Source organism: Hyperolius riggenbachi, chromosome 1 (genome assembly GCF_040937935.1).
Source record: "Hyperolius riggenbachi isolate aHypRig1 chromosome 1, aHypRig1.pri, whole genome shotgun sequence".
Taxonomy (NCBI): domain Eukaryota; kingdom Metazoa; phylum Chordata; class Amphibia; order Anura; family Hyperoliidae; genus Hyperolius; species Hyperolius riggenbachi.
Window position 1 is genome coordinate 393,251,307 of NC_090646.1, and position 18,843 is coordinate 393,270,149.

Genomic DNA, 18,843 nt, shown 5'->3' on the forward strand with positions numbered 1-18,843 from the left:
TGACAGTGTACAGATGCTTTGCTAGCCTCTGGGCTAGTGATGCATTCTGTTGCTAGGCGAGGGCAGAGGAGGACCGAAGGAGCTCTACAAAGGGAGTGTCAGAGTGGGTGGGGTGAATGCCCTCCACCAGTACTAGGTCGAGTCAATCTGCCAGGCGGATTGCCCTTCGATGCACCTAATGGGATTGGGACTGCTGTACACAAGCTAGGGTTGTGATCTGCTTCCTTGGCTGAGTGTAATATACCATGTGTACAAGGTTATAGCTAGAACACAAAAGCTGCTGAAAAAAAAACTCTAAGTGTGGAGTGGTTAGAGAGAAAATTTCATTCATTTTTGTTTTCACTTGCAAACCATCTGCACATAAAAAAAAAAAAAAAAAAGATTTCCTAGCTTCCCTTTTACGATAACATACAAATGTACTTGTCTGTGTCCTTGTGAAGTTCATTCAAATAAAAATATCACCGGTTACACATCTTGGCAATTTTGCTGTCAACATTTTGGTTAATAAGGTGCTCACTACACATGAACAGTTGTTAGCTGATAGATGACCTGCAGAGCGAGCGCAGCACCATGTGTAAGACTATCCGCAAGCAGCGGTAAAGGAGAACACATGAAAGAGCAGGAAGACACGACAGCACCAATGACTGGAGGCACTGCTCTTCACCTGGGACTGAACTGTGCTCATTAATAATTACCTAGTGCTCTGGCTTATGACTGATTAAGCTATCACCTGTCACATCAGTGGCCCTAGGAGGAATAGGATGGTACAATACTTGGCTTATACATGCAGGCTCTCCCTCTAACACTTTAGCTACTTTTCCTTGATGTTAGTAGGAAACATGCTTCTGCAGGTAACAATTCCACTGAATTCTTCTTACTATAAAATGCAATCATGAAATATTTGTATGCGTCAATCCGTTATCTACATCACAGCTTCTTTGGTAAATAAAATATTTAAAGGAGATCTGAACAGAGAAGAACAGGAAGGTTGCTGTCTGCATTCAATCTTCAAAAATGTCAGTTGCCAGAATGTCACGCTGATCTGTTGGGCTTTTCAGCAGTTTCTCAAACACAAAGAAATGGTCAGTGGGATCCTGTTAATTCCGAGTTGTTGCAGATTTTATGACAATTCTATGCAAATGTATGCAACTGGACCAATCAAATGCAGTAGCTGATGATTCTGAATGGTCAATTTTCAAGCTGTATAAATTTGCACAAATAAACTTGAAATTTGAATCAATTTGGAATTATTAGTCATCCATTGACCAACAAGCATGCAGCCAGAAGAGTCAGAGTGGAGTTAGAACAACTACCGTATTTTTCAGTATATAAGACGCATCTAAGATTAGAGGGCAAAAACCAGGGAAGAAAAAAAATGAACTAAACCTGGTGTGTCTATGATCCAGGAGCGTTTTGTAGATGTTCTCCACCAATTATTGTGTTCCCTTGTACATCATGTGTCCCCCATGTGTTTTCTGTCCCCATGTTTACCCTTCTGTCCAGTGTCCTTGTTTGCTCCCTGTTGTGTCCTCATCTTCTCCTGTTTGTCCTCCTCTGCGCCCTCATTTGTCCTCCTCTGCGCCCTCATTTGTCTTCCTCTGCGCCCTCATTTGTCTTCCTCTGCGCCCTCATGTGTCGTCCTTTTCCCCATGTGTCCTCCTCTGCCTCCTGTATGTGCTCCTCTGCACCCAGTGTGTCCTCCTCCACTCCCCAGGTATAAGTATATTCAGCAGCAGCACGGCTCACCTCATCCACAGCTTCAGCAGCGCTCAGAAACCTCTCCTCTCCCTTCTGGCTCCCCTAGTGCGGGTTCTGCTGATCGCATCATCAGCAGAAGTCGGTACTAGGGGAGCCGTGAAGAAGAGGAGAGGTCTTTGATCACTGCTGGAGCTAATGGATGAGGTGTGCTGTACTGCCACAGCATATACGTATACCTGGGGAGCAGAGGAAGACACATGGCCGAGGAGGAGGACATGGGGAGAATACAGGGAGTCCACGGCATAGCAAAAGTTCGTAATAGTGGGTGTTCGTAAGTCGGGGACTCCCTTTATTTGGCATATAGGAAGCAGGACATTTTTTTACCCCATTTTTGGGAGAGAAAAAGTGCGTCTTCTATGCCAAAAAATACAGTAGTTTGCATATTTGCTCTGGGTCATTGACTTAGAAGTTTACAGGGGAACTGAAGCGAGAAGAATATGGAGGCTGCCATATTTATTTCCTTTTAAACAATACATATTGACTAGCAGCCCTGCTGGTCTAGTTGGCTGCTGAAGTGTCCGAATCACACCAGGAACAAGCATGCAGCTAATCTTGTCAGATCTGACAATGTCAGAAACACCTGATCTGCTGCATGCTTGTACAGGGTCTATGGCTAAAAGTATTAGTGGCAGAGGATCAGCGAGACAGCCAGGCAATGTGAATTGTTAAAAAGGAAATAACTGTCAGCCTCCATATCCCACTTGCTTTAGTTGCCCTTTAAGGCTAAGTTTACATTATGTGCATTCCAGAATGACTGCACTACAATGTGCACAATTTCTTTGCATGCAGATTTGTTCTGTAATGTGCTTGTTATTTCACACATTATCTAGAAATGCACTGTACAATGTGCATTTAAATCACCTGATTGTAGGCAGAGATGTAAACATGCCTGTACAATTGTATGGGCATTGCATTCTCATTCAGCAATGCAGCGTGGGTAGTACCTGCACAGCCTCAGGGATAAAAGACTAGCTCAGCAATCAAGCAGCACTATTTAAAATTCAATGTTGCCGTCTGTGATCCACTCACTTTAGGATGTCGTTAAAAGACACCCGAACTGAGTGGCAGCACAGAGGAGACACCAGGCACAATATGTGTTCTAATAAAGGGTTACAGAATATACTGCTGAGAAAGAAATTCAGGCTCAATTTCAGAAGTAACATTTAATCTGGATTTAAGTATATAAGCCTGTGGTATCTTTGGAATGGAACAGGCTTGCTTAGGAGATTTGTGGTAATGTTGCAAATCTACCATTTGACTGTCACTGATATCTTGCCTTGTTACTCACGGATAGTATGACATACTGTTTAATGATGGTATGTAGAGTTTGAGTCAATTAATTTGGTTCTTGTCTGTGATATCTAAAAGTCAATAAAAAGCATTGAACAAAACATACTGCAGTTAAGAAAAACTACTTCAACACTGCTGCATTCTGGCAAAATGCTGATATTCATAAGGTTAGGATAAACTTGGTGTACTTGTTTTTTGACCTTGCAAACTATGTAGCTGTGCATGTGTAGCATTGCTGCATTATACAGAGAGCTACATGCAGAACAGATGTAATTCTATGTATCTCATCCCTATCATGTATTACAAAGGCAACTAAGTCTGCTAGATATCATTAGAAACCATAAACCAGATCATTGGAACAGGAAATTAAGATAAATAGATCCTGGAAACCCTACATGCATAGTTATAGCATGAATGAATAATTATATTTTCTCCATTGCTGGTGATTACCACTGCCTTGTGTATCTCCACTGTACATTAAGCTGGAACTTAACCTAACATCCAGAACAACCATCTGTTTCTTTACGCCATCAGTTAGAGCGATGTGACATTTCTCCCTGGACAAATACATTTATGAAAATCACCATACAAAATTGCTTATTTCCACTATATTCTTGATTTTTAAAATGGCAGGCTAGAGTCAGCAATAAGTCTGCAGCACGGAGGCATAGTGGATAGCACTTTCATCTTGCAGCGCTGGGTCCCCGGTTCAAATCCCAGCCAGGTGAACTATTTGCAAGGAGTTTGTATGTTCTCCCTGTGTCTGCGTGGGTTTTACCGGGCACTCCAGTTTCCTCCCACATCCCCAAAACATACAGATACGTTAACAGATTTCCCCGTAAATTAGCCCTAGACTACGATACATACACTACACGATACATACATCGACATATGACTATGGTAGGGACTAGATTGTGAGCTCCTCAGAGGGACAGTTAAGTAACAAGACAATATACTCTGTACAGCACTGTGGAAGATGCCAGCTCTCTATATAAATACTAAATAATAATAATCCTGATCTCACTTGCAGCTGGACCACAAATGGCCAGCAGGAGTGGACAGTATAGTGTCTGCTCTGATGGTCCATTATGGTCCGGTTGTAGCCCGTGGTGGAGGCGTTTCTACCATAGGCTATATGGGAAACCCATCCACTCTTCCAGGAAACATTGTGGACAGAACAGAAGTGCAGTCTGCTAACTGCAATGGATCCAACTGATCCATTGCAGGCTGACCAGTGTGGATGTAATCAATTTATAAAATAAGACCCATTCATTAACAGTTTTCCAATGCAGGAAAAATGGACAAAAAAAAAAGTCAGTTTTCTGCTGTGGAGGTAACACAGCCTTACTTCTTAGCTTAGAGGTCCTGTGCAAAACTGGGCATGCTTCTGCATCCCGTTTTATTGACATACCGTCCTGCACAAAAAAGTGCGTCATTTTGCTTTACTCACCAGTGGTTCTAGTTCCTTGCGGTCTATGAGGTTGAGTTCTGTCACAAAGTAGTAAAAGTGCTTGTAGCAGGTATTGACATGTGCTTCTGCTCCCATGATCATGATGCGGTCAAAGTGATGAATGTACACGTGGACAAATACACGGAATAGTCTGCATAGGATTTTCTTGCAAATCTGCAGGAAGTTCTTTGGAAAAGGAACCCCTACCAATACAAAAACACATACAAATTAAACATTATAACAATGTACAGAGCTTTAGATTTGAATAGACTATACAGACAGTTATACTTTTTTTTTTTTAAAGAAAATCAAATTGCAGTTGTCCAGGAATATGCTGCAATTAATTACCAGCTGAGGAGCACTTCAGGAGTGAAGTTTCATTTTAAGTCCATCTCCAGGTATACAGTAGTTGTAAAATGCCATCTAATTAACTAAGTGATCAAAATGCTCAAATGCTACCATTCTTTCAAGGCTGTAGAAGCAGAAACTTCCATATTGTCTTTGAAAAAAAACAGTTATCGAAGTGGGAGGGGCTGATGCTTCTGTTTAGATTGCTTCATCCTGCTATTCAGTGTACACCAAGATTGGCATAGACCGAATCTCTCTGTGAAGGTTGTAGCTATATAGTCTATGATGCAGGAAGTGGCAACCTAGTTTGATAGTGTTTAGTTTGACTTCAGCTAAGCATGAGACTGTTATGCTAGGAATACACGGTTGATTTGAGGTGATTAGATGGTTCGATAGATAATTTCCGCCATATCCGATCTCCCTTTTGATCCTTTCGCCGCTCGATTTCTGATAGAAGTGAATAGAAAAAGATGAGAAAACGAGCGGAAGATAAGAGAATCAACTGCAGAATCGAGCTGCAAAAATGATCGAGAGGAGAATCGAGCGCCAGAAACAAATCGTGTATTCCCAGCATTATGCAGATAAAAACAAGCTCTGCAGTATGTTCAAACACAGATCTAGGAAAACATCTGGGCCTGATTAGGGTTTCAAACCACAGCTGATCAAATTTGATCTAATTATAGTCTGATCTGTATCACCACTGCTTGTTAGTGCAGTCATTTAGGGGATGTTCATTAAGAAAAGTCAAATCAATCAGTTTGCACTAACTGATTATGGGCGATACCATCTCCAAGGATCAAAGCACAATGAACACATGGTACTCAAATGAGTTATGGACAACCACCAAGATACAGTGCGGAGGGCCATACTGAATAAAAAACACACCATGCAAAGCAATAGGATTACCATACTATAAATGAATTACAGGATAACACTGCATTCCCCCACTCTCATACAATATGCATAATTGCTGTGTAAAATAAAGGGAAAGGGCTAGAACATGGGAGTCTAACTATCCCTGATTGGCAGGCAATGTCTGGCACCTTGGAAATCCAGGGACTTCCTCCTAAGGCTCTTTACTCCAAGACATTTCCATTCCATATAACTACCCACAAATTAGGGCCAATTCACACAGCAACTGAGATATGGAGATTGCTGCTTGGTTCAGCTGTGGGTACTCTGGGAAATGAGGCCCATCTGACAGCTGTGTAATGTAAGCTAATAGCAGTATTTGAAACTATACGTGGAAACACCACCTCTCAAAACTGACCCTATGAGTACAGCCTACCTGAGACACTTCAACTGGCTTTCCATGTTTTAATACGTTTATTCAAAATTAGATGCAGTGTACATAAGCAATCAGTGTGCAGCTTTCAGAAACAATGGGTGAACATGTTATCTCTTAAAGTGAACCGAGCACCTTTTTAGCACTCAGGACATTTCTATAGCACATGAAAAATGCATGCCAACAATCTGTTTCATTATTAAAATAAACTTTCATTTACCTTTGTATTTTACAATCAAAGTAGTATTTTTAGCCTGTATCAGCAGACCTGACCTTCCGCAGAGCTCTCAGGAAGCTAATTCTTTTATTGAGCTATTTACCCAGAAGGACTGTTTCTTCAAAGACATAGTGTGTGTCAAACAGTCCTAATTACCCACCCCCTTTGTTGAGAGAAAAGCTATTGTTTACTTATGGGTAATTAGCTCAATAAAAGAATCAGCTTCCTGAGAGCTCTGCGGACGGTCAGGTCTGCTGAAACAGGCTAATACTACTACTTTGATTGTAAAATACAAAGGTAAATAAAAGTTTATTTTAATAATGAAACAGATTGTTGGCATGCATTTTTCATGTGCTATAGAAATGTCCTGAGTGCTAAAAGGGTGCTCGGTTCACTTTAAATCCTCACATAGTTACCTAAGCAAGAGTCAGTATAAATCAGCTTCAGTTCAACTAATAATCAATTTACAGAAATGGCTAATAATGCTTACATCAGTGAACAATCCATGACATCTACTACATACATGAAAATTCATAAATCACTAAAAACTTATCATTAACAACATGTTTTGAATTTATTTTCCATTGGGCAGGTAGTAATGCTGGGAATACACAATGAGCTTTTTCAGCAGATTTACTATCCAATCGATTTTACGGTTGTTTTTCTGATCAATTTCCATTCACTTCTATGAGAAATCGATCAGAAAAACGGTCGAAAATCAGATCGGACTTGTTGGAAATTATCTATTGAACCATCTATCTGCCAAAAAAAAATCTCATGGTGTATTCCCAGCATAACACAGCTACAAATCTAAGTTAGAAATGTAATGTCACTTGCCTGGCTATGCAGGATGCAGAGGTGTAGAGAAGAACAAAACTTGAGGACTACCAAAATGTAAAATTTAACTGGGCACATAGATGCAGTTATGTTTAAATTAAAGCTTAATTCTAGGTTCAGTTCACATAGGAGCCAGATCTCCAACAATTAACCGGTGCTGACAGTGCAGTGCCCGCTCCAATGGTGCGTTGTGGTCCACTTGAGGTCCGAGGCAGATGCATTGCCACCATAGGCTTCTATAGAAAACAAATAATTTTTCGCTTACTGCAACGGATCCCGTGGACTGACAATTGTGAATGGATCTATTGTCAGTTTTGCAATCTGGCAAAACGGACAAAAAAAAATGTCTGTTTGATGTTGCAGTGTGAACTGAGCCTTATTCTCAGGAGTACAGCTTGCTCTTTCTTTTTCCTTTAGCTTGCACAGCTGAGGGCCAGTTATTGATAGGAATTCGTATGGGAGGGAGGAGGCATCCCAAAAAGTCTAAAAGGGCTTAAAACAATTTAAAAACAAATAGGCTTACCTCAAGCAAAGTTATACGTTTTTTGCCCTATTTATTTTTGAAAGTTTGTAGCACTTTTATACTTTTTGGAGGAGGCTTCTCTCTCCCATTTCAATGTACAAATCCTTGAGGAGATCGCAAAGAGAGAAAGCAAATTAAGACATACCCAAAAGACGGTTTCCTCCTATACTGCATTTACCTTTTGCGACCCAGTTTGGTGAATACCTTTCCTTTATTATACACCTCTCATTGGTTAAAATACTACGCTATATAGATGCTCCTGGTTTTCTTACCAGTTCCTGAAGTTCACACTTACTGGACATACTACATTATATTAATTGTTGAATGTTTGCTGTAATGTTCTGAGAGAAACATGTCGGCTGTAAGTAAAACTCACTAGCTATATCCAGCAGGCCAGACTATCTAAGCTGTAGGCACTAATCCTGTGCAGAGTTTGGTCAGTGCTCCACCCGCATGCAGTTCTGCTTGACAGCACGATACTGAGGAGTCAAGCAGTAACTTGTATTCCACCCACGGGGCAGGGATTTTACTTACAGAAGCCATGTTTAACAAAAAGTAAACACCTGGACACTCCTCTTACCAGGTGATTTGTGTATAAAGATGGGCTTTTAAAAAACAAACAAACCAATGTCTTCTTGTTTTTTTTTTCTTTTTACATAAAGGATACCAAGTTATGTTATACGGTGTGGTGGTTGTTTTGCCCACTTCAGAAGAAGGGTTAACTGTGTAAGACTACTGATACAAGCTTGCAGTGACATTTTCAAACAATTACGTATATGCTTTGCTGTTCACATGGGCCTGGAAAAATAAAGAAGCAGGTTAATCCATGATTATACCTTGTGTGCGGGATCTTAACGTCCCAAGCCATTCAAACCAAGAACAAAAGTAATCTGGGGATTTGCTACTGTTGTTCATCAACCTGCAAGATGATTGAACTTAAAAGAGACACAGTATTTTGGGCTGCTAACAGTTATTTCAATAAAGATGATTTGTGTGTGGGGTTATGAACAGAGCAGGCAAGCTCACTCGGTGGGCAGAAGTGGAGACCTCTCATGCAAAGCTCAAACACGTCTCCTTTTCTAGCGTCTCTCATCATCTGCTGCAGACTGGGTCCAAGATGAAATTAAAGCTTTCTATCCACTTAGGGCTTACATTAAATCTCATAAACCTGAGTCAAAAGACTGAGAAGACTTGGCTTTAAAAGGATCAAAATTCAATGATAACTCTCTGGAGGTGATTTACTACAGGAGATGTACAGTGAAGAGCTGTGCTCACTTTCAGCTTCCAGTCATATGCTGGGGTTTCTAAAAAACAAAGCTTCTCAGCGTGTGCTTGGGTGTTCTGAGAGAACGCTGGCTGACTCCCATGCTCATCACTGCACATCTACTTCAGTAATAATGTTAAGGAAATGATATAAACCCACTTCACTATACCTGTTGTATTTGCCTTGTGCTAATGAACTTATCTGTCCTTATTAAAGATATCACAGCAAGAGAGTACACTTGAAAAATCAAAAACAGCAATTGGTGTGGACTGCGGCAAGTACTCACCCCCCTGGTCCTGTATCATGCTCCCCAACCCATCTAAATTCCAAAGTAATTCTCAAAACCTTGGGGAGCCACACTTACAATGCACATCATTCCTTAGATGAGAAGTGATCTACAAAGTGATCGAAAACAACCGGGAAGAGGTAAAAAATAGGAGACCATTGACCAACGGTTTCTTTTTCCATTTACCTAAGCCTTATATTTGAGTCAAGCTGTTTCTTGTCACTACTTTGTACAATTACATTGTATGATTTTGATTCAAACGAGGTTATAAATCTTAGAGTGGAATGACACTCCATATTAAATTAAAAAAAAGTGAAATAAATTACCGGTATCCAATAAGTACAGTATTTATTTAGCTTACCTAGCCTGTTTTTAGTGTTCACCGCCAGATTTAAGAGAAATGTGTTAATTTACATAATTATTTTACAGATTACTGTGAATACCGTTGTACTGAATCTGCACTGGAAACTGCATTTCCGCCACAAAGGGTTTATAGCAGAAGAGCCCTTGAAAAATCTGCAGTGTCGTATTCTGCTGGTAAAACATGGATACCATTCACTTGTTTTAACTTCCTGGCTTCCTTAATTAGTAGAATGTCCCCAGATTTAATTCCTGAATGTTGTCACTTTTTCTTAGAAATGTAAAAATTATTTTTGCTACCAGGGTAAAAAGGTGTATGCATAACAAGCTCCACAACACTTAGGATTCATCAGAGAACTCAATTTCTGGACAGGCTATCCACCACTCAAAGATGTTTCCCTAATCTATACCTCACATTTACCCTCCCCTACCTACACCTAACCCTCCAACTATGCCTAACACTAACCGACACCCATGTACACCTAACACTGACTGATAGTGATCACCGATCCCCGGTCAATGTTGGTACATAATAAGACCCCAGGTGCCCAACTACTCATCTTCACCAGTGGCTCCACCAGTATCTAGAGTTTAGCTACATGATAGCCAAACGCCATAGTCCGCTTACAAACCTCCATTGCCCGGGGTTCAGCTATTATTATTCAGCATTTATATCGCTGACACCTTCCGCAGCGCTGTACAGACTAAGTATATATTGTCTTGTCACTTACCGGTACCTGTCCCTCAGAGAGGCTCACAATCTAATCCCTGCCATAGTCATATGTCTATATTGTGTAGTGTATGTATAGGGCCAATTTAGAGGGAAACATTATCTGTATGTTTTTGGGTTGTAGGAGAAAACTGGAGTACCCAGAGGAAACCCACAAAGACACGGGAGAACATACAAACTCTGTGCAGATAGTGCCCTGGCTGGGATTTAAACTGGGGACCCAGTGCTGCAAGGCATGAGTGCTAAACACTATGCCACTGTGCTGCCCAGATACATGATAGCAGAACCCAGTGTGCCTCTTACTAAAGCTGGCCACTAACGGTCCAATTTCTAGCAAAAAATCTTCGAGCGATCATAAATTCTGATCGGACGGAAAATCGTTCACTACACCATCAACTAACCAATCATTGTTTCCTATCTATCACGACCACCAAGAAAATCCAAATTTTTGTTCGACGAAAATTCATTCGGGTGACATTTTTTTTCACCCGTTCATAATCGATTGTGTCCACCAATGGAGATTATTTACAACCAATCCGATCAGAATTTCTGATCGCTCGAACGATTTTTCGCTAGAAATTGGACCGTTAGTGGCCAGCTTAACAACTGCTGATATCTAGAGTTTGGCTACATGATTTGAGACTGCTACCTCTATTTCCCACAAGTCCTTGCTAAAAGCCTATGCCTTGTCCTTTAAATGAGGTGAAAAGAGGTAATAATTTTAGTTGCTGAATGCTGAACAAACACTGATGAACAACAATCGAACATCGCACTTAACATGGCTTAAACATCCATGACCTTTTTGTGGCATTCAGTTTGCAGGCCTGTCTCACACTACCCCTACACTAACCCTTACACTGACAGAAACAGTATAAGGCGCTAACAGGTTAAAATGGAAAAACCTCTACTTTTCCTCCGGACCGATATTGCTCTTAGGCTCACTGACAAAACATCTGGCCCTATTATTTTTCCTGTTACCACAGACACCAGTATTCTGCTTGCATTGCCAGCTTTTACATTTTGTCTGAAAATACAGACAATAGAATAGATTTTCTTATTCCTAAACACCACTTAGTGCTCTGTTTTCTAAGAACAAGACAAATAGATGCCTGACATTGTATTTTTCTTCCTAACTACAAAAGCAAACACAGTAGGAACCAGACTGCAATACAGCCAAATGAACTGTTTATATTCAAGGCTGCAGCATCCTTGGAAGCTACTGCAAAAGTGCACGGAAAGTACAGCAAATTGGTTTAAATTGTTGTATCCCTCAGCTTTCGCTTCAAAGCCTGATATGAATTAAAAAGTTCTATAGGGCTGCTTCAGCACTGATGCACTATTGTTACTTCTGAAAAACTTTTGCATTCTGGGGACATAATATACAACACTTCATGCTGCATTGAAGTCTTCATTTGACTAAAGGCCCGTACCCATCTCGTGATTTTTTCTGACGATTTTCCCAGTGACGAGCGCGCATTTACGCAATCTCGTGACATAGGTACAAGTGTACGATCACACAAACATTGCTTAGTGTCGCACGTCGATAATGAACGTCACGGCGGATCGGATCTTTAAGACTCCCGAGCAAAGTACCACGATTGCACCCATCGTGCAACATCACACATACCCGCCAGCCGAAAGATGGAGGAAGATGGATCGGGAGAGACAGAGAGACGTTGCTGGATCCATCTCTCTGCATCATGAGGTGAGTACATAGCTTAAATGTGGCCATATATTACTTGATGGCCACCAGATCGATCATCAGACAGAGAAGATCCTATTGCCTGCCAACACACCGCACACTGATTTCCAATAGATTTCAGCATGAATTATATTAGAAATCTAAATAGCACCACCACCACCTTCACCTGCCCACCCACGATTAGAGTGCAGCTCACCTATCTGCCAACGCCAATCTTATGTCTTTTCTCCATCCCCAGGGGCACCTGTGCCCCATGATCCCACTGCATGTACTGACATCACTAGGTCAATCAGTCATTGGGAAATTGAACAATGTAACTGTTGCCCATCCACAATACATCCACCAAGCCATTTTAGGGCAAGCTCTTTCCAACATGCTGATTTTGAATGGAAATTGTTCAAAATCTTTGATCAGGCAGCTACCTTGCGGCATCGATCTCTGCCACATTCTGCCATCATCATTGGCCAGATATTGATGCCACAAATTGAGTAATGTATGGGCACCTTTAGGGATAGTCAATATTGCAACCTGTCCGCTGTAATATAGGGCAGCACCCAGGCGATGGACAAGTGCAAGGGAACTGCTATCACACAGACCCATTCACATGTCTGTTGCCATTGTGCCCGCACTACACATTTTTCCAGGCAGCGGATGAACTGCCCTTCATTAGATGACTCAGGAATACACATAGAATGGCAAAACAACAAATCTCACGGATGAGGAACTGAGGAGTCATTTATCTCATTTTAGGGTCTATGGAGAACTTAGAGGAGATTAATCGTTAATATTTTCTGCTGCGTGATTGAACTGAGACAGTTGTAATCACTTAATTGTGTGCAGGGGCGGCGCCAGGGGGGTGCAAGGGGGTGCTCGAGCACCCCCTAGAATTGTCCAAGCACCCCCAAAGCACCCCCTGGAGTGAACTGACTTCAGGCGTCTAAAAGACGCCAAGTCAGTTCACACAGCGGCAGCACGGAGCAGCAGGCAGGGCTACGGTAAGATGGCCGCCCGGAGCCCTGTTCTGCAGACTTCGAGTCTGCAGTGCATGGCTTCGGGCGGCCATTTTCCCGTAGCCCTGCTCTCTGCATGCAGGCAGGAAGTCTCGTCGTGACGTCGGGAAGGAAGAGGATCGTGGGCGCGCGGGCGCTGCGCGCCACAATGAGGTCGGGACTCGGGACAGGAGGTCGGGAAAGAAGGTCTTCTGGCTGTAGGTGAGTAAATGGGTTTTTCTTTTCTTTTTCAGGTGATGCTGATTATGCATATTGGGGTCATATCTGCTACGGATTGTGCAGATTGGGGTCATTTCTGCTACCGATTGTGCATATTGGGGTCATATCTGCTACGGATTGTGCATATTGGGGTCATTTCTGCTACCGATTGTGCATATTGGGGTCATTTCTGCTACCGATTGTGCATATTGGGGTCATTTCTGCTACCGATTGTGCATATTGGGGTCATATCTGCTACGGATTGTGCATATTGGGGTCATATCTGCTACGGATTGTGCATATTGGGGTCATATCTGCTACGGATTGTGCATATTAGGGTCATATCTGCTACGGATTGTGCATATTGGGGTCATATCTGCTACGGATTGTGCATATTGGGGTCATTTCTGCTACCGATTGTGCATATTGGGGTCATTTCTGCTACCGATTGTGCATATTGGGGTCATTTCTGCTACCGATTGTGCATATTGGGGTCATATCTGCTACCGATTGTGCATATTGGAGTCATATCTGCTACCGATTGTGCATATTGGGGTCATTTCTGCTACCGATTGTGCATATTGGGGTCATATCTGCTACGGATTGTGCATATTGGAGTCATATCTGCTACCGATTGTGCATATTGGGGTCATATCTGCTACCGATTGTGCATATTGGGGTCATATCTGCTACGGATTGTGCATATTGGGGTCATATCTGCTACGGATTGTGCATATTGGGGTCATTTCTGCTACCGATTGTGCATATTGGGGTCATTTCTGCTACCGATTGTGCATATTGGGACCATATCTGCCACCGATTGTGCATATTGGGACCATATCTGCCACCGATTGTGCATATTGGGACCATATCTGCCACCGATTGTGCATATTGGGACCATATCTGCCACCGATTGTGCATATTGGGACCATATCTGCCACCGATTGTGCATATTGGGACCATATCTGCCACCGATTGTGCATATTGGGACCATATCTGCCACCGATTGTGCATATTGGGACCATATCTGCCACCGATTGTGCATATTGGGACCATATCTGCCACCGATTGTGCATATTGGGACCATATCTGCCACCGATTGTGCATATTGGGACCATATCTGCCACCGATTGTGCATATTGGGACCATATCTGCCACCGATTGTGCATATTGGGGTCATTGGACGTGTTTTTTGTTAAAATCTGCTCACATTACGTGTATTTTCTTGAGAAAACCTGCACAATTATGTGAATTTTCTGGGAAAAGGGTCACCAAAACTTGGGCCCTCTGTCTTTGCGTTGCACTTTTAAAGGGAACCCGAGGTGAGAATAATATTGAGGCTGCCATATTTATCTCCCTTTAAGCAATACCAGTTGCCTGGCTGCCGTGCTGGTCCTCTGCCTCTTATTCTTTCAACCATAGACCCTGAACAAGCATGCAGCAGGTCAGGGGTTTCTGACAATATTGTCAGAACTGACAAGATTAGCTGCATGGCTTGTTTCTGGTGTAATTCAGTTCACTACTACAGCCAAATAGATCAGCAGGGCTGCCAGGCAACTAGTATTGTTTAAAAGGAAATAAATATGGCAGCCACCATATCACTCTCACCCTGGGTTCACTTTAAATTACAGTTAGCCCCGCCCTCATCCGGTCATGACCACGCCCATTTTTTCGCCGCGGCGCGCTTCGCGCGCCGCAGGTTGTAGCCACACCCATTCTTTCGTCAGCTCCCCCCGGAAATTGGTCCAGCACCTGCATAGCACCCCCTAAAAAAATTTCCTGGAGCCGCCACTGATTGTGTGACTGATAATCATACCATGTAGCTGCTCTTATTTTATCCTATGTAATCTAGACAAAGCAACGGATCATGGGCAAGAGTGAAATTGCTCTACAGTGGGATTTAAAATCAGTGTGTAGCTCTGGAGTAATACATTCTGAATCACTGAGTAGGTCATGCATGCAGATCAGATGCTACATATAGATGTGGGAAAAATTATGCCCAGAACAATATTTTATGATCATTTATAGGCAGTAGTTTCCTGAATGTTCAGCTTGCTTCTGAGCAGCCTATTCTTTCCTATGGAGATGGGAAGGAGAAGCATAAGCAGGAGCTTGTGGCTTGCCAAGTAGTATCTGTCTTAGGAGATGGTTGGATTGAAGGCCCTGGATGTTGGAAGGCACCTTAACTGGTGCCAGATTTATCCTCAACATGTTCACCAATCGTTTCAGGCGATGAAAAAAGCATATATGTAGCTAAAAACACACCTGACATGTCATGGTGAGATAAACATGGTAGGACTAGTACTATATGTCAAAAAAGGAGATGGAGGATACTCGGTATAATTTTACTATTGATACAAAAAAATGAAAGAAATGAATGGTGGGTTGTCAGTGGACACTTGTCTAGAACTCCACCTTCTAGTTTAGTTTGAAAGCTTTGCAAGTACATAAAGCTTTTTGTGTAAGTGCTGTGTTATAAAGCTATTTCCATAGTGAACAACAGGACAAGATACTTGCATACATCTGAAAATGCCGCATGCTAATTTGGACATGGTGCAAACCGGAAAAAATAAAATAAAAAAATGTTAAGGGTGCATAAAACAGCTCGAGCAGAATATCAGTAAATTTAGCGATATTTTACAGCATAATTAATGTGAACAGAACCCAACTAATAACACCAACCCCCCAGTGGGCAACTAATAACCCCCCCCCCCTCCAGACAACTAATAACCCATCCGGTGAGCAGCTAATAACTTACCCTGGAAAACTAATAACTGTCCTAGTGGGCAACTAATAACCCCCCAGACAATTAACCTCCTGCCCTGCAACAAAAATGGGTGCCCTTTAGATAATGCCCAACACCCGCTATGCAAACTGTGGCTTTGCGCCTACAATTGGTAGCCGCAGTTCACACCGGTTATTTTTTAGCGGGTGCCCATTTTTGTAGCGCTTTTTTTAACTGCTCCTAGATACTTGACTTCTCGTCTATTTACTCCAGCAGTGGATTGAGCACCCAAAAAGGCAAACATTAGTACCATTTTATGTTCCTAGCTTTGTTGGCAGCTCCATATATGTTACACAATACTGTATTCTGTATTTGATTCACTGTGAATGGCAAGAATCATGCGTACAGTAATAATGCAGTTATGATATCTAAGTATCATTTAACAGTATTTGTGTTGTGGGATGTAACGAATGTGAAAGTTAAAGAAACAATTAGAAACACATACAAAGAAATCCAGCAAGCAACCACATGTGAGAGAAGCTTCTATATTTAGGTATGAAACAAAGACTTAAAAATCATCTGTCCCGTTGAGTAAATTTTACGTGTATCAGACCAGATAAACATGTACCAACTGGCTGAGTAATGTGGATAGCACAGCACATGTGTCCGTACGTGTGTAGGAATGAAAAGAACCTTGCCTGTTTGTGGTGGTGATCATAATTATAGGCATGCTAGGATCTGTGGAAGTATCATTTACACAAGAAAAGAGCCCAAAACAACGCATTGCTGAAGGCCTGAAGCCTGCAATGCTGATCCTTTAATTATAATTCCCACAGTTACTACAGAAGACAGCGATAGTATTAGTACGTTGTATTTTAAAAAGGCTTCACACTGTTATGCTGTAAACTTTTGTCAAGAAGCTCTCAAAGTGAAATTCTGCTGTTCATAAATTATTACAATACACATCTTAATACTGTACATGTTTGTGTGTGATTCAATGTTGTATAACTCGATCTCCAGGACAGATCTAAAGCTGGCCATACATTTAGTGATTTTGCAGCTTGATCGGCCATCAGATTCCATAATTATATCAAATCAGATGAACATGCCTCAACAGGTCTACCGGAGCATGATTCAGTTGATTTCAGGTCAAATGCATTGATCAAGCATGCTAGAAAATCTCGGTCTAAAGTGCTCAATCGGATGCATGGCAGTAACCACATTCGATATCGCGAAGACCAACGTATGCAATAGACCCCTGGCCGCCCAAGAGTAAAATGTCCCCACTGGTGCCTGTGCTCTGTAAATTCTCAATGGTCATCCTGGCACAACTCCCCGTGTCATCTGCTGTCACCCCTTACCAATTGCCAGTACTACATGGCACCAGGCGTGTGTGCTGTCACACACGCGCCATGGGATACAGCACTGTGGGTAAGGGGGGTGGTAGTGGAGGATGCTGGAAGTCGCGTCAGAGGGACAGGTGTGGTGTCGTTAGGCCGATTCCTGACTCTGCGGTGTATGTAAAGGCAACAGATCTCTCTGATCAGAGAGAGATCTGTCCCATGGTCGATCTGCACATACATCGCTAGATGTAGCATGTACCTTAGAAGCTACCTGAGGTAGCGTTGTCTTGGGTAAGGTATACGTTTAAAGTGGATCTGAGATGAGCTTTTATTTATTGCATAATTGTGTTCCTTACATATAGTTTATAGGGCATTCCTCAAGCCAAATACTTTTTTTTTTAGTTTTTTTGTTTTAATACTCTAATTCCCTATAAACTAAACAAGCCTCGTCCACAGCTTCTCCAAAACGCCAAGGCAGTCAGACCCATGTAGCAAGGGCTTATGGGAGCTCAGCCTGGGCAGGAGGAGAAGTAGGTTACTAGCCAGAGATTTCAGAGGCAGAGGGGAGGGGGGAGTGATTTTTTTACAGGCTGAGGGGTGGAGATGCAGTTGCAGATTACCTGTGTAATAATGACAAACAGAACATGGCTGCTCTCATTGTATCACAGGAATAGATCATCATTAACTGTTGAAGCTGTATGCAGCCAGATTCGCTGTGCAAACTATCTAAACTTTAGATAAGATATATAGACAAGTTACTTGTTATAGTTAGTCTTTCATCTCGGATCCGCTTTAAGCACTTCGCATCCAGACCTTGTTTCCCACTTATGGACCAGAGCAGTTTTGAGACTTTAGCTATGTCCTTATTTAATCAGAAATAACTTTATCCCTACTTATGACACATAAATGAAATATATATTGTTTTTTTTTCCAAACAATCTAGGCTTTTATTGTATGCCATTTTTTTCCCCTCGAACAATTTTGTTTTCTATGAACTGTAATGGGAGAACTAGGTAAAAAATAGAAAAAACACATCTCTCAGTTTTACTAATTCCCATTTAAAAATAAAAAGTGCCACTGTAAAAAACACAAATTTTGTTTGGCTATTCTTACTGCTTATCACAAAACTTAGATTATGTTCCTGTCACAATTTATGGTGAAGATATTTGATTCTGAAATAATGCTACAGAGTGTATTTTTCCACTATGAACTGAGAAAATAAAAGTATTTTTAATGGTAAAAAATCAATCTCATTAGCTCAGGAAACATATATTCCTGTTCACCAATTAGTGCTGCATCAGAAAGTGCCAGAAATGTGCACAGGAGCAAGCCCAATCCTGCACAGCACTGCTTCTGCTACAAAACTTATATCTACTGACTCGTGGCTTAGATGTAGTCACAGAGGATGTAGATATACTGTAGTGGTGGATTAAGTGGTTAAGTATTAGAGGAACCAATATGATCCAGCTTGACTACAGCTAGTGGATACAGCTGTATATGAGTAATGTTTTCACATA

At 41.7% G+C, this 18,843-nt stretch overlaps 1 protein-coding gene across 1 annotated transcript in view; it reads right to left on the bottom strand.

Annotated features, from left to right (window-relative positions):
• MOB3B (MOB kinase activator 3B) overlaps positions 1–18,843 on the bottom strand; it is a 109,746-nt gene that overhangs the window by 29,176 nt on the left and 61,727 nt on the right. Inside the window, exon 3 of the mRNA XM_068234589.1 lies at positions 4,499–4,701. Coding sequence (XP_068090690.1) covers positions 4,499–4,701 — 203 coding nt within the window. The remainder of the gene's footprint in view (positions 1–4,498; positions 4,702–18,843) is intronic.